The 14807-nt window shown below is 43.0% G+C and overlaps 2 protein-coding genes across 2 annotated transcripts in view; both read left to right on the top strand.

Annotated features, from left to right (window-relative positions):
- Positions 1–14807, top strand: part of LOC310996227 (von Willebrand factor A domain-containing protein 5A-like) — a 49595-nt gene that overhangs the window by 14982 nt on the left and 19806 nt on the right. The window lies entirely within an intron of this gene.
- On the top strand, positions 20–14589 carry LOC310995700 (von Willebrand factor A domain-containing protein 5A-like). The gene is made up of 19 exons (XM_083984821.1): positions 20–67; positions 2981–3025; positions 3123–3325; positions 3424–3646; positions 4570–4736; positions 4841–4955; positions 5048–5214; positions 5304–5392; positions 9005–9149; positions 9256–9335; positions 9415–9529; positions 9649–9807; positions 11558–11661; positions 11806–12026; positions 12471–12491; positions 13509–13559; positions 13878–14047; positions 14212–14335; positions 14472–14589. The coding sequence occupies exons 2-19, from the start codon at positions 2986–2988 to the stop codon at positions 14549–14551; spliced, it is 2274 nt and encodes a 757-aa protein (XP_083840947.1). The 5' UTR covers positions 20–67; positions 2981–2985; the 3' UTR covers positions 14552–14589.

Here is a 14807-nt window from a genome sequence, read left to right as displayed (position 1 = left end):
TTACATGTGAATGAAGGAAAGGAGCTGCAGTGAAAGTGACTCGCACTGTAAACGCGGATCGACAGAGGTGAGCTTTATTCTTCTGTGCTTTTATTCTGCAGTGCGAAATGATGCGCTTGTTACCAGCTGTTCACCACTGACATGACACGCCGAGGAACATTTAACAACAGCTGGATAGTCATTGGGTTGTGGATCTTTTGAATGTTTTTTTGTTATTATTAAGGCTATGTAACAAACCGTGACTATTTCCTGTCAGCGCACTGACTCGCTCTAAATTAAATTAAAACTTAATTGCATCTGTCCCCTAACAAACAGCCGATTTAAAGGGATAGTTCAACATTTTGGCAAATTGGCCCATTGCCATAGCAGTAGGTTCGTTACCTTTAAAGGTGTACAGAAAAGAAAATTGAATTTGAGCCCACTCTGGATCATTAAATTAGTGTAATAATTCATCTATCAGACGATGTAGGTCAAACTTTGTGCAAAATTCTATTTTTGAGTAAATCCGGGATGAAAGTGTGTATTTTTTTTTTCGCATTGGATAATGCAGGCGCACGGATTATACGTCAGCCTGTACACGATTCACCAGCCACAGCTATTGGATCCGTAATCCGTCATTCAAACGTCTGAGACACGCACACACACGGAGCTCGGTCTCGCCCAAGCTTTGAATATCCCGCCCGCTCGATAACGACCAATCAAATTCGTTTTCCTCACTCGGGTAAACTCGTGTTACAGCTCGTGACAACTCGGCACGACACACAGGACAAACGGCCATTTCTGTACACCTTTAATTGTCGGTGCAAGCTATTTTTAGAACTGCTCAGAGCTACGCTATGGAGGCTAATGGGATTTATTGGTTTCCCTCGGGGGTTTTTTATTTCCTTTAAAGGGATAGTTCAACATTTTGGCAATTGACCCATTGCCATACTCCCTATAGCCTAGTAGTTGAGTTAGTGTGTGATCAATATACTTCTCTTCTCTTGATATTCCAGATTGCTCATCCGTGTTGCATTCAGGAAGATCCGTCTTGAACTGTTGCTGCCAAATTTCCTCCAGATTCACAACTGAGACTCCATACTGTTAATTCTCGTTCTTCACAATCTCCGTTTCCATTCACAGTCCAGCCCAACATTGTCCTGACTGCATAAGGTCCACCATTTACACTGTGAATGACTTCCAGTGGTTCCAAAGCTTTAGGAACATTTGTCCCAATCAGCAGTTCAACATCTGCATCAATCACAGGAAGATGTACCGATATCAAATGAACCATGAAGATCCCTCTCTCTGGGAATGTTCTCCCTGTGGACGGGCATATGCTCCTGCGTGTAAGTCTTTGGCAGTTCACAAAAGCTGGTACTTCCTAAACCAGCAACCTCCAGTCCTGAGACAATGCTACTCACAACCTTCTCCTGGCCCGTGGTCCTTAAGAGGATGTGCGACCTCTTTCCTGTGAGGCATAGCTTGAGCATCAGTCCCTCTGTGCAAAAGACTGCTGTACTTCCTTGATCCAAGAAAGCATAGGTGGTGATGATCTTGCCTCCTTTCTTGGAGCTGACCTGCACAGGAACAACAGGAAGCTTATACAATCATTATCACCAGCCCCGGTGAGCCCACTTGACACCAAGGTGCCGTCTACTGCCACCTCTGATTCTCCTTCCTCTTCTCAGAAGTTCTTTTCCTTTTCTTTTGGAGGAATGTGAAGTATAGTTGGATGTTGGAGACCACATTTTGCACAGGAGATCAATTTTATGCAATATTTGCTGATGTGTCCAAGACAGCCGAAACAGACACAATTTTCTCTTATGAAGCCTATCTTCTCTTTGTGGGTTCTTTTCTCCAACTAAGGGCACAAATCCAGAGTTATTCTCCACAGGAGCCACCGTGTTGACAAAGCTTGCTCCTTCGATTCCAGAACGAGGTGGTCTGAATTTGTTTATGCCTTTATTAACCGTCACTGAGGGTGCATCCTGTACATGTTCCCAAACACTGGATCAGTTAAGATTTTCACTTGTCTTTCAATAAAATTGGTGATGTCACTAACTCTCATGTTGCGTCTCTCCTGCAGTTCACAGGCTGCAGTTCTCCACTTGTCTCGGAACTTATAAGGCAATTTCCTAATAATGGCAAACATGTTAGCAGACAAATCAAGCTCATGCAAATATTCCACACCCATTAGAACGGCTTCTGAGGAATATCTCCTGGAGAGCTTTGACGTCTTCTGGCTTGAGGGATCTGGCTCTTCACATACTGGAGGCCTCCAGTAAAGGCTAATTAAGCATACAAATCAAAAACAAGATAGGAGGTATATAATTGAATAAATGTTTTATTTTTTTTGGTCTTTGATGATCAAAATTGCTGTGCTATGTGTGCCACCTTCAAGCCAACAGGACCAGGAACTTCCATTGCACAATGGAATGAGTAATTGCAAAACAGTTTAAGACATGTTGAATTGTTATATAGCCATGAAAAAAATATAATAATGTTTAGGTGTCAAATAATAAAAAATAAAATATATATACTGTATATATATAATTTGTTTTCAATTTAACAGATCCAATGTGATGACTGCAACTGGTGGTTCCATGGCTCATGTCTGTCCATGGACATAGAGGATGCCAAGGAAATGTCCCTTATGCCAATAGAAACAAGGGACATGTTTATGTTACAATAAAATCACTGGAACTCTACTAGTGTTGCATCATGTTATTCCACTAGCTGCATGAGATACACCCCTTGTTTCTACATTTTACATGTGTTCATAATTTTTATTAATTTTTTAGATGTAAATATTAGCATTTTAGCTATAGCTTCCAGGTCATGTGATCAATTGACTCAAAACTTAAAACAAATTTCACTGAAGTATTTCAGCCCTCCATGCATGATGCAAGTGAAACACAACAGAGATATATTTGCCTCTTTCTGACCGCTGAGCATCTACAATCCATTGTTTGTCACATGTCACATGTCCTTTGCACAGGTACAATGGACTGCTGTGGTCTAATATCTGTTGAGAAGGAACCAGGTACAGAGCTGTTAGAAAATATCTATCTTCAAACATTTTCACAGTTTTCATTATGTCTTAATGCTCATCATTGTTTTTCCGTCCATGTCTCTGTCAGTTCCTCTGAAGAGCATCGAGGTGGAGCTGGAGGTGAGGGACCATGTGGCTACAGTGGTCTCCACCCTGAACTACGAGAACAAGGAGGACAAACCAATAGAGGCTGTTTTTGTCTTCCCTCTGCCTGGAGATGCTGCTGTCTGTCATTTCAGTGCTAAGATTGGACAGACAGAGGTTGTAGCTGAGGTGAAGGAGAAGCAGCAGGTGAGCTGGACGCTGGAGGTTTATCTCACTGTTAAAGATCTGAAAGAGACAGTAAACACTGATGTGGATGTTGTTGACGTGTGTCCTCTGTGCTCCAGGCTCGTGAGGAGTACGATGATGCTCTGAGCTCTGGTCAGCAGGCCTTCATGTTGGAGGAGAGTGAGCAGAGTCCAGATATATTCACTCTGAGTGTGGGCAGTCTGCCTCCAGGAGAGAGCGCCTCCATCAGGCTGGAGTACGTCACTGAGCTGGCTGTGCAGGCTGATGACGGGCTGAGGTTTTGCTCTGCTGCTGTGCTCAACCCTCGCTACCAACCTCAGGGTAGGAAACACCTAAAAAGTGAGTTTTTACAGCAGTGTCACGTACTAAACGCAGCCTGTCAACTCACAAAAAAAACAGTGTGAAGGGCACCTGTCAGCGCTGCTCTAGATATGTCAATAGATTTGGTCCAGACTGCAACAGTTTGGCTGTTTGGTGAAGTTCTTCATTTTAAACACCCTCAAGTTGAGATATGATCTCACTGGTCATCCCCTGATTCCTAATCACTAACTTGTTCACAGGGCAATGGGACATGGAGTTAGTCCGTGTTATTTTTACGTCTAACAAACAAAAAAGTAGGTAAATGAAGAGGTGGTGGATGCTTCATGCTTATTAACTCTTAAACTTCCCCTCCAGACCTGGCTCCAGGGGTGAATCTCTGTTCTCCTCTGAGCCACGTTGCTCTGTCCATTCTCAATCAAACAGACACTTGTTCAGACACTTGTTGCCATGAGACATCTGAACACAGCTGTGTTCAAAATCCCTGCTTCTGCAGTCAAAAAAAGCCAAGACATAGTAAAGGAGAGGAAAAGAGACAGAGTAACTATGTTTGGGCATCTGGTCACCATAGTAGCCTACAGATCCAGTACAGGCTGTAAGGCCATCTGGCCTGGGAAAACCTGAGGATCCTTCAAGAGGAGCTGAGGAGTGACCTGCCAAGGGACTTTGTGACCTGCCAAGGGACTACAGATGCAAATTAGCTTAAAGCTAAAATCTGGTATAGTGCATCAAATGGCAACATTTATGTTTTAACTGTACGTTGTCCCTTTTAAATAAATTAAAATTGAATTGAATTGAGAGTAGACAGTCAGGAGGGTGTCTGGCTGTGATCTTCTGTGGTCGACCAGAACTTCTGCTGGATGAACAGCTCTCGGTCTCTAATGTCTCTTTAATTATATTATTCTTAACTTGTCTCCTACTCCCAGGTAGTGAAGGTGCCAGTGTCCAGGTGACTTCTGTTCCAGCCTCTCTGGTTCCCTACAGTCTGTCTTTTTCTGCCCGAGTGTCCTCTCCTCGTCCAGTCTCTAAAGTAGAGTCCAACTGTTCCCTGGACCCGGTCCAGTACCTCAACACAGAACAGACCCAGGCCACGGTAGGTAGACTGCTGATGTGTCTGCTGTGTGTGGCTGTTCCTCAACATTAGGAATTAGACATGGCATAACTAATAAATGATGGTTATGTTCTTGTGAACTCCAGGTGAAGTTGGCTGCAGGACACAAGTTTGACGGAGATGTTGAACTTCTGATTTATTACAAAGACGCCCACCAGCCCTCTGCTGTGGTGGAGGCAGGACAGGCCTCTGCCCAGTCTGGTGAGAGAAAACTACTGAAGATGTTATTTTGTAGAAAAAAGGTACTCATTTTACAACTAAGTAACATTTTTGGAATAAACATTGTGTTTCAGGCACTCTGATGGGTGATCCAGTCGTGATGCTGAGTCTGTACCCTGAGTTCCCTCAGACTGTGATGTCTTCAGCCGCCTCAAGTGGAGAGTTTGTGTTCTTATTGGATCGATCTGGGAGCATGGACTTTCCTTTGAACCGCGACATGAGTCGTATTGCCAGTGCCAGGGTATTCAACAAGTGTTGACTCAATTATAAAATCTTAATAATTTCCTTCTCACACAGTAAACTTCACTATCAACCCTGTCCTTCCTTCAGGATACTCTACTGCTGCTGTTGAAGAGCTTACCAATGGGCTGCTATTTCAACATCTACAGTTTCGGGTCTAGGTTTAAACACATCTTCCCGTAAGTCATTCCTCCATATTACACACAACTGTTCAAACAACATTGAAAATTGGATTTCTGAAGTTCAACAAAACTGAAATCCTTATTATTGGATCACAGCAAATTGCTGAACGAACACTGGTCACAATATGTTTAGCCTATACCTTGGTTTTGTGTTGGCCAGCAATTAAAAAAAGAATGATTTTTAAATTCTGAAGATGCAGTAACTGTTGCACGTGCTTTTTTCTCCTCAAATCTTACATGATACAATGATATCTTGTGTGGGGGGTGTGACCTTCCAGAACTAAATTGTTTACTTTTCACGTGGAAAAAAGCTAATTTTAATAATAATAATAATAATAATAATAATAATAATAATAATAATAATAATAGTTTCGATTTATATAGCGCCTTTCAAGACACCCAAGGACGGTACACAAGCCACAAGAAGGACGCTTAACAATGACACAAGACAGGACAACAAATTAGCAGGCGAAGGCCTGAGAGAACAGGTGCCCCTTCAACAGTGATTTGAAGGACTCCAGGGTTTGGGCTTGGCGCAGATGAAGTGGGAGCGAGTTCCACAGAGTGGGAGCTGCCACACTGAAAGCCCTGCTCCCAAAGGTGCGTCTGCTTGTGCGGGGGATGGTGAGGAAACCCAGGTTGGCAGACCGCAGGTTCCGTGAGGGATGGTGAATATGGAGGAGGTCGGTTAAATACTGAGGGGCCAGTGCATGCAGGGATTTGTAGGTGAGGATGAGGAGTTTGAAGGTGATACGATATTTGATGGGGAGCCAGTAGTTTTGCACATGCTGTAGCCTGTCCAGAGTTTTATTGGTGACCCCATGGAGGATGGCATTGCAGTAGTCCAGATGAGAGGTGATGAAGGCGTGTATGAGGGTTTCAGCAACAGAATCAGAGAGTGATGGCCAAAGTCTGGAGATGTTTCTGAGGTGGAAGAAGGCAGATTTGGTGACAGATTTAATGTGTGAATCAAACTAAAGGGTTGAGTCCAGGATGACACCAAGGTTGCGGACCTCCGTGGACAGCAAGGTGGAGGTGGAGACGCCATCCACTGAGAGGACGAGATCTGCAACCTTGTGAAGCAGAGAGTTAGGAGCGATGGCAATGACTTACGTTTTCTGGCTGTTGAGTTGGAGCAGGTTGATGGTCATCCAGGATTTTATTTCATGCAGGCAGTTTATAAGAGATTGTGGGAGGAGCTGGGTGGATGGTGATGTGCTGAGATACAGTTGGGAATCATCAGCATAGCAGTGGAAATTTAAGCCATGATGACGGATGATCTGACCGAGTGGGAGCATGTAGATAGTGAAGAGGAGGGGGCCAAGGACAGAACCTTGTGGCACACCGTAGTCGACTGGGGCAGGGTGAGAGCTGGATCCATTAATTGTGATGAACTGTTTTCTGTCAGACAAGTAGGAGTGGAACCAGGACAGAGCAGTACCAGTGAGTCCAACAGGGGTGGAAAGGCGGGTCAGGAGAATGGAGTGGGAGACTGTGTCGAAGGCAGCAGTAAGGTCCAACATAGTGTGGCCTGACGGAAGTGTGTTGCTGCGATTAGCCTCTGATTGGTCAGAACGAACCACCCGGCGGAAGTCCCGCCTCCGTGCTGCAGCTTTCACAGTCCGCCCGGTAAAGGGAAACATCAACAAACAACAACAGGAACCGAACCATGGATCTATTATACATCCGTGTCTTGAACTGAACAGAAGAATACATATCTGTCAGCGGTTGCCAACCGCCGTTAAACCGAACAAAAGAATAAATATCCGTCGCGTCAACGGTTGCCGACCGTCGTTACACCGCAGTCACAAATTCAGTTTCCAACCGGCAATATTTTGCAAGTGCACCGATCACATCGATTGTGACTGGTTGACAGAATTCCAAACGGCCGGAGCGTTTTTTTCTCTGATCGCAGAATCATAGGCGGACCAGCCAGACACTCCTTCTTCTCTGGAGGAGGGTCTGGCGAGCGAGACTAGGTCCAACAGGACCAGAATGCTGATGTAGCCAGAATGAGGTCGTTTGTGATCCTCACGAGGGCGGTCTCAGCGCTGTGGTGGGTCTTGTAGGCAGATTGAAATGGTTCATTGGTGGACATGTGATGGTGGAGCTGGGTGGCGACTGCTCTCTCGAGTGTCTTACTGATGAAAGGGAGGTTGGAGATTGGTCAATTGCCAAGGTCAGTGGCGTCCAAGCCAACCTTTTTCAGAATGGGAGTGACAGAGGCGATTTTCAAACTGATGGGGACTGAACCAGACAGAAGTGATGCATTGATGACGCCCGCCCCCATGCCCACCAGAGCTGTGGGCATGGGGTCAAGGGAGCAAGTGGAGGCCTTGGCCTTGGTGACCAACTGACTAATTAGAGTGGCATTTACTGGGGCGAAGGAGGAGAAGGAGGCACATGTGACCGGAGCAGCATCATCATGTGATGGAGACATCAGAGGGGAGGATGGAGGTGCCAGGAGCCGCTTGTGGATGGAATTGACCTTGGCCTGTGAAAGTGACCTGTGAAAGCTGTGAAACTGAGCACAGGTCAGTGTCAGTGTCAGCTAAAGGGTGAGGGGGGGACAGGGGGGAGAGTAGTTTGCTAATAGTGGAGAACAGTGCCCTGTGATTGTTGTGTTGGGATCCGATGAGAGTGGAATAGTAGCTACTGAGTCCTGGCTCGAGAGAGAGAGCATCCTTGTATGAACTGGCATGTACACTGTCGTGGACATTGGGACTCTGTACTTGTGTTTCCGTCACATTATTTTAGGAACAGCTCTTTGACAGAGGCTGTGTGAATTCTTTAAAAATCATTGAGAGAGATTCCTAAATAGATTTATCAGAGGATGAGCATCAAAGGAAAGATGATGACCCTGCAGGAGAGTGTAAAAGTTCAGATGAGGAAGAGCCAGATCAGGGAGATCAAGACACAGAGCTGGTGAGGTGCACCATCGGCCAAAACTAAAATGTAGGGTTTTCAGGTTTTAAATCAGTGCAAAATGAATGCCTATGGAAATATGCTCCAGAAAACAGATCCCATGGTTTTATTCTTGATTCTAAATAGTGATTAATCAATGAAAACTGTTCATTGATGGACAACAAACTTTTTGTTGAGGTATTAAGCATAGGAGCATAGATGCAGCCTGTTTCATCTTTTATTCTAAAACGTCTGAATGCTCAATGAAATACCATCTCAGGAAAAATGTCTCATGATGAAATCACAAAGATAAATATTGTAGTTGATTTAAAAAAAAAAATGAAAATCCCATAATTGACATTAGTTTTTTTGATATATTACTTTACTTTACAGGATAATTCTAGTCTTTCCATGTACATTATAAGCATCAAAATATTGCACGTTTGAGAACAATATAGTCCTGCTGTCCACTACAGTGCACATGTTGTAAAATTAAGATGAAATGACATATTCATATTTTTTCTTTGCAATTTGTTCTTTACCACCCCAACACTTAATTTATTTAGGGGTAAGTGTTAGGGTTAATGTAAAAAAGTCAAAATCAGAAAACTTTTTTATCCTGGGTCTCAGGAGGATAAATAATGTTGTTATTTTTCTTAAAACGTATCATTATTATTCAATGTTCGTTTATTTGTATGATGGCAGTAAGAGTGTGGAGTACAGCCAGAGCTCCATGAAAAAGGCTGTGAAGAAGGTCGCGAAGATGAAGGCTGATCTGGGAGGAACAGAGATCCTGAAGCCCCTCAAACATATTTACAGCCAGCGCTGCATTCCCAGTCAACCCAGACAAGTAAAACACAGTCCACACAGACACACACATCACCATAAAAACTGTTGTGTTACTGCAGTGACATGATGTGATGTTATGTAACTCATGTGTAAACTCTTCTCTCCAGCTCTTTGTCTTCACTGATGGTGAAGTGGGCAACACCAAAGAAGTGATAGATCTGGTGAAGAAGAATTCAGGTTCCCACAGGTGAAACAAAAACACAATCTCACAGTTTGACCCATGTTGTAGTGTTGTGTGTCTTAAAAACAAAACTTCTGTATTTCAGGTGTTTCTCTTTTGGGATCGGGGAAGGAGACAGCTCTGCTCTCATCAATGGGATTGCCAAGGAAGGAGGAGGTCACGCCCAGTTCATCACAGGAAAGGACAGGATGCAACCTAAAGTAAGAAAAGAAACGAAATGAAAACATCTTCATTAAAATGCAAGTATTATCTTGTTGTAGTATATTTTGTGACAGCTCAATACCTCTCCCCACCATTTTATATATTTTTCATTAACCAGGTGATGCAGTCGCTGCGGTTTGCCCTGCAGCCAACCGTAAAGGACATCTCAGTCATATGGGATTTACCAAAAGAAGTGTCTGTCACTGTTCTCTCTCCACCAATCACAAGACTTTTTCAGGGTCAAAGGTCACTGGTTTATGCCCAGCTCACTGGACAGGTAGGAGCAGCACCAACTCACAGTGAAATATCTCCCTGCTCTGATTTGTTTCAGCTGGTATATTTAATGAAGACCTCACACTACTGTGTATCAGGAAGCAGCAAACTTACCTCCTTAAAAAATGTTTGCAGTGCGCGTCAAAGTAATTAGGGCCTGAGTGACGACAAGCGTCGGCGAAGGCCCTATTGGAATTGCTATGTATATTATTATTATTATTTGTAGTATAAAAAACTGTGAAAATATACGCACATCCCTTGCTTGGGGTGCTGGGCCAAAGGGACAGTAGAAAAGAGAAGAAATAGCCCGCACAACCTCGTTTTGCTCCAGAATATTCTGGAGCAAAACTCCAGAATTCTATATTTGTAGTATAAAATGATCGCATTTTTGGAGCCTTTCCCATGCCCCAAAATGCATGAAACTTTGCATGCACATCAGGTCTGCATGAAAATTTGATATTTTAATGTCGTTGGACATGGGTGGGGCCAAATGGCAGAATAGCGCCCCCTAGAAATTTTGTTTTGCTAAGAATGAATGGAGTGACTTTGGCGTAGGCAGACGAAAATTTGTGGGAACTTGTATCACACCAAGATGTACAAAAACGTAACCTATACCTTAAAGTCAACAGGAAGTCGGCCATTTTGAATTGAACTTTTGACCTATTTGAACGAACTCCTCCTACAGATTTCGCCCCATCAACTTCAAATTGGCTACAGACCATGAATGCCATGAATGGCCCGATGTATTGACATCCCACCTCCCTCATAGCGACCCCCGGTGGTAACAGGAAGTGACCAGTTTTTACTTTAACATGTACTGATGGCACAAAGTTGACCCCATCAACTTCATTCCACTTCTAAAACATGCAGAACAAGTTGGTGAAGCTACATCATGAACGCTGTAAAGCTACGAGCAATGGCGTCCGTGTGGCGATGCGGCGACTATCGTCTCTCGCCATGAAATTACGTTTGCCCTTTTGATGGCTTTAATAAACTCGTATCATCATGAAAATTGATACAGAGGTCAAGGGTGGCAAGGTCTTTGATCTGATAGGGGCGACGCCCATGGGCGGGGCCAAATGCCTCTATAGCGCCCCCTTGAAGTTTAAAAAAACCCCTCCCTATAGGATTTTTTTGGAGTAGGAAGATGAAAATTGGTACACATGTGTAATTTGTCAAGATGCACATAAAAGTCTCTTGCACCATTGGTCTACTCCAAACAGGAAGTCGGCCATTTTGATTTTACTTGCCATTTTGGCGTTATTTCCACACTTTGTACTTTAACAAACTTGTCCTAGGGATTTTGTCTGATTGATTTCAAATTGGTTACACATTGTGTAGCCGTGTTTTACATCAACATTGTCCGATTCACATGTGTGATCAGGGTCGCCCCCTGAACGCACCGGCCCATGGTTTGTTACGTTCCTACTGCCCCCTGGTGGATGAACCATCAACTTATCATAAGTCCTTCATGCATTGTCCGATTTGCTCGAAACTTCACATGTGTGATGAAGGTCCGCTCCTGAGCTCATCTGCCCACATCTGGTTACCGCCCCCTGGTGGATGAACGAAACATTGCGTTTTTTGCTCCTGCCAGGTTTTTTCTCCCTTTTCCCTTCTCGCCACAGCCTCTGCATGCCTCAGGTGCGCGGTGGCGCGGAGTCGTGAGGGCCCGATCATCGCCGCTTGCGGCTTTAATTCTGTGTGAGTGTTTCTGGTTTAACACGGTTTCTAACTGTGTGAAACTTTCTCAGAGTACAAAAGCATCAGAAGGTTCAGTGACGGTGAAGTACAGCCTGGCAGGTCATCGCTCTGAGAACCAGCTCCGCTTCAGTCTCAAACCTACAGAGGACATGGGGTAAAACTATTGTTAGAAAACACAAGGGGTGACAAAAGGAAACAGCCACAACAATTACATGATCAACTAGACATGCCTGATATCTCTATATCTGACTTATTTACAAAAATCCAACTTGTGTTGACTCCTCTGTCCTGTCTGCAGATTAACAGTCCACAGGTTGGGTGCTCGGACTCTGATTCGCTCCCTGGAGATGGAGGAGAGAGAGCACAGAGGAAGGCAAGATGGAGGAGTGAAGGAGAAGCTGGTGAAGCTCAGTGTCCAATCAGGAGTGAGCAGTTCCTACACTGCCTTCATTGCTGTGAACAAAGGCAGCGGCGAGCCCATTCAGGGACCTTTGGCGCAGAGAAATGTTTCAACAGCTTGTGAGTGGCCTTTTTCAATAGAAAATGAAAACTAATACTAATTATATTTTCGTTTAGTAGCCTAATACTAATATGATATCTTGATTTCTTTTTCTTTCTTGAAGATTTAATTGGTCTGCTCAAATCAATGACCCCCTGTAGTAAGTATAAAGCTGAATGGGGATATAACTCAACTCATCTGTGTATTTTTATAAATCTATGCCTCTGTGTCTGAATTGCTCTTTCTTTGTTCTGTAATGTGAAATAGTCAATAGTGGATGTACAGTAGGAGTTGTTTTAGCTCTGTTGTGTTTTGTTAGTCACTGACAATATATGGAGCTGGCCAGAGCAGCAAGTGAGGATGTGTCAGCTTTTTGAATATTAATTAACCTCCTGTACATTTCAAGAACTACTTTTAACTACCTGTAAATTCAAGAGCCAGTAATTTGATCTTCTCTGTTGAAGGTTTTCCTGCTTGTGGCACAAGTAAGTACAAATCTTTTGTGAATTTCTAAGTGAGTTGATGTAACTTGGAATAAATGAATAAATACCTGTGGCAGAATTTGTCACATTTTGTAGCTTTAATGTGAAATACTCTACAGGAGCTGAGTTGGCTCTGATATGCTTTCTTATGCATATGCAGGTGAGAAACACTGAGCTAACACAACTTTTTTTGTGGCTTTTAGGAGTATTATTTAACAACTTGTACATTTTAAAGCAGAAGTAAGCGATCCGGTCGTTTTTCTGACTTCTTGTCAGCCGATGGAGTTAGCAGTCCCCGCCCTCGTCATGGATCTATTGGTCCTCGTCCCTACATCACCATATTCACGTGCATCCCTTGGCTGCACACACAGAGAGGACCGCCCCTTTATGCCGTTCTCTCTCCTCATTGGATAAAGGTTGTAGGATACAAGAAAAGTTTTCTCCTTGGCTTACAGCAGAGCAGAGTGACTGACAGACCCGTGTTTCTGACCAAACAAGTGATTGCCGTCGGAAGATATAACTATTTAAGACTTATAAACACAAATATTCCGCTTACTTCTGCTTTAAGTACAACTTGACAGTCATCTGTAATAAATAAACTCAATAAACTCCAATTTCACGAGCCTTTAACATTTCAGCCAGTAAGTACAATGCTGAATGGGAGTGGAACGCATATTATTTTTTATAAAAGTGGAACAAACGTGTGTCTTATTGGATGTAAATATGAAACAAAATACATTTCTATGGAGGATTGATCTGTTTTTGTAGGTGAAATACTTTATAGGAGTTGCTTTGGCTGTAATATTGTTTCTTATACATTTGCAGGTGCGAAAGACATTTGGAAATATTTTACCATTTGTACATTTTAAGAATCACTTGTCCATCAATTGATTGACTCAACAACTTGTAGATTAAAAAAAACATATTGTAACAACAACTATTTGTAATAAGCTCACAAGTCAGTTGTGTTGTTGATTTTTTTTTTGTCTAAACTACAATACTCTTTTTTTCTTTACCAAGAAGCAAGAGAACGCATTGAAGCACGGTCACTGAAATGTGATTCTCTGGACAGTAAGTACGAAGCTGAAGGGAAGTGGAACAAATATGTGTATTATTGGACGTAAACCTGAAACTAAATTATAAATGTCTTTGGAGGATTGTTCTGTTTTTGTAGCATTAATGTGAAATACTTAATGCTTATCAGCCTATTGAAAACTAATACATAACGTCTCTGTAACTATATTAGTATGTATGTAAATCTTTGCACTGGCTTTGATATTATCTAATTCAATATTAGTATCAAATTGGCCCAAAACAAAGATACAACCTATTACTATTAGAATGACCCAAAGGGATAATTTCATCACTTTTATATCCATTTTTCCTCAGTGACGAGTGCTAGAGAGACCGAAGGCACCGCTCCCAAACAGCCTGTCAGAGACCCTCTGCTGCAGCTGGTTTCCCTCCAGATGGCGTCCGGCTGCTGGCTGCTGGATCCAGGTCTGGCTGCTGCACTGGGAAAGACCAGTGAGGAGCTGGACAAGGCAAAACCTGCATCGGTGGGTTACTGTAACCTTTAATGACACACATCTACAATGGGACTTGTTTTGGTATTAAACAGTGACATCAAGCTACTTTTCCCCCTGAGATACTTTAAATACTTTGCTCTCTTTGATGTCCTGTCACCTTTTCTGTCCCATGTGATTTTATTTGATTGAACCAGGTGAACCAGGAAGTGTGGGCCACCACTCTGGCTCTGATCTGGCTTCATGCTTTCAAGTTGGATGCTAAGGAGGAGTGGGAGCTCCTGGCTATGAAGGCTGCATCATGGTTCCGTGCTCAGAACGGTAATAAACATGATAATGAGTAGTTATAACAGTGTGTACTGGTTAAAATCAGCTGTTTGACTTGTCTTGTAAGTCTTTGTTTCAGCACCATGTCACTGTTCTCATCCTCGCTTCCCTGATCTTTTTTTTTTTTCAGCCCCATGTATGGCAGAGTGTGTGGAAGCTGGAAATGCACTGTTGGGTTGCAAGGTGCAGAGAGAAACCCTGGGGCTCTGAAGTATTTCACTAACCCAGCTGCTCTTTTTAAGTTGTCAACAGCCTTTACAAAATCAACACTGTAGTAACAACTTAATTGTATTATATGTCTATTTTATGTTGATGTTCCTCTTTTTTCATCATTATTAGTTTTGGTGTCAGTGTCTCTTACTTTGCTTCAGTCGAAATGATATGATATAAAATGTGTTGATTACTGAAATCAGTGAAAAGAATAAAGTTTAAATTAGTGAAATTACTTTTGTTGTTGTTGTTGTTG

Source organism: Trachurus trachurus (assembly GCF_905171665.1).
Source record: "Trachurus trachurus genome assembly, chromosome: 13".
Taxonomy (NCBI): domain Eukaryota; kingdom Metazoa; phylum Chordata; class Actinopteri; order Carangiformes; family Carangidae; genus Trachurus; species Trachurus trachurus.
The sequence above is the reverse complement of the archived record's forward strand: the minus strand, read 5'-3'. Positions and strand labels throughout refer to the sequence as shown.

Coding starts and splice junctions, on each gene's coding strand:
- LOC310995700 (XM_083984821.1), top strand. CDS start 2,986: ATGGACTGCTGTGGTCTAATATCTGTTGAGAAGGAACCAG. Junction 5,215..5,303: donor GTCGTATTGCCAGTGCCAGG/GTATTCAACAAG, acceptor TCCTTCCTTCAG/GATACTCTACTGCTGCTGTT. Junction 13,560..13,877: donor GAAATGTGATTCTCTGGACA/GTAAGTACGAAG, acceptor ATTTTTCCTCAG/TGACGAGTGCTAGAGAGACC.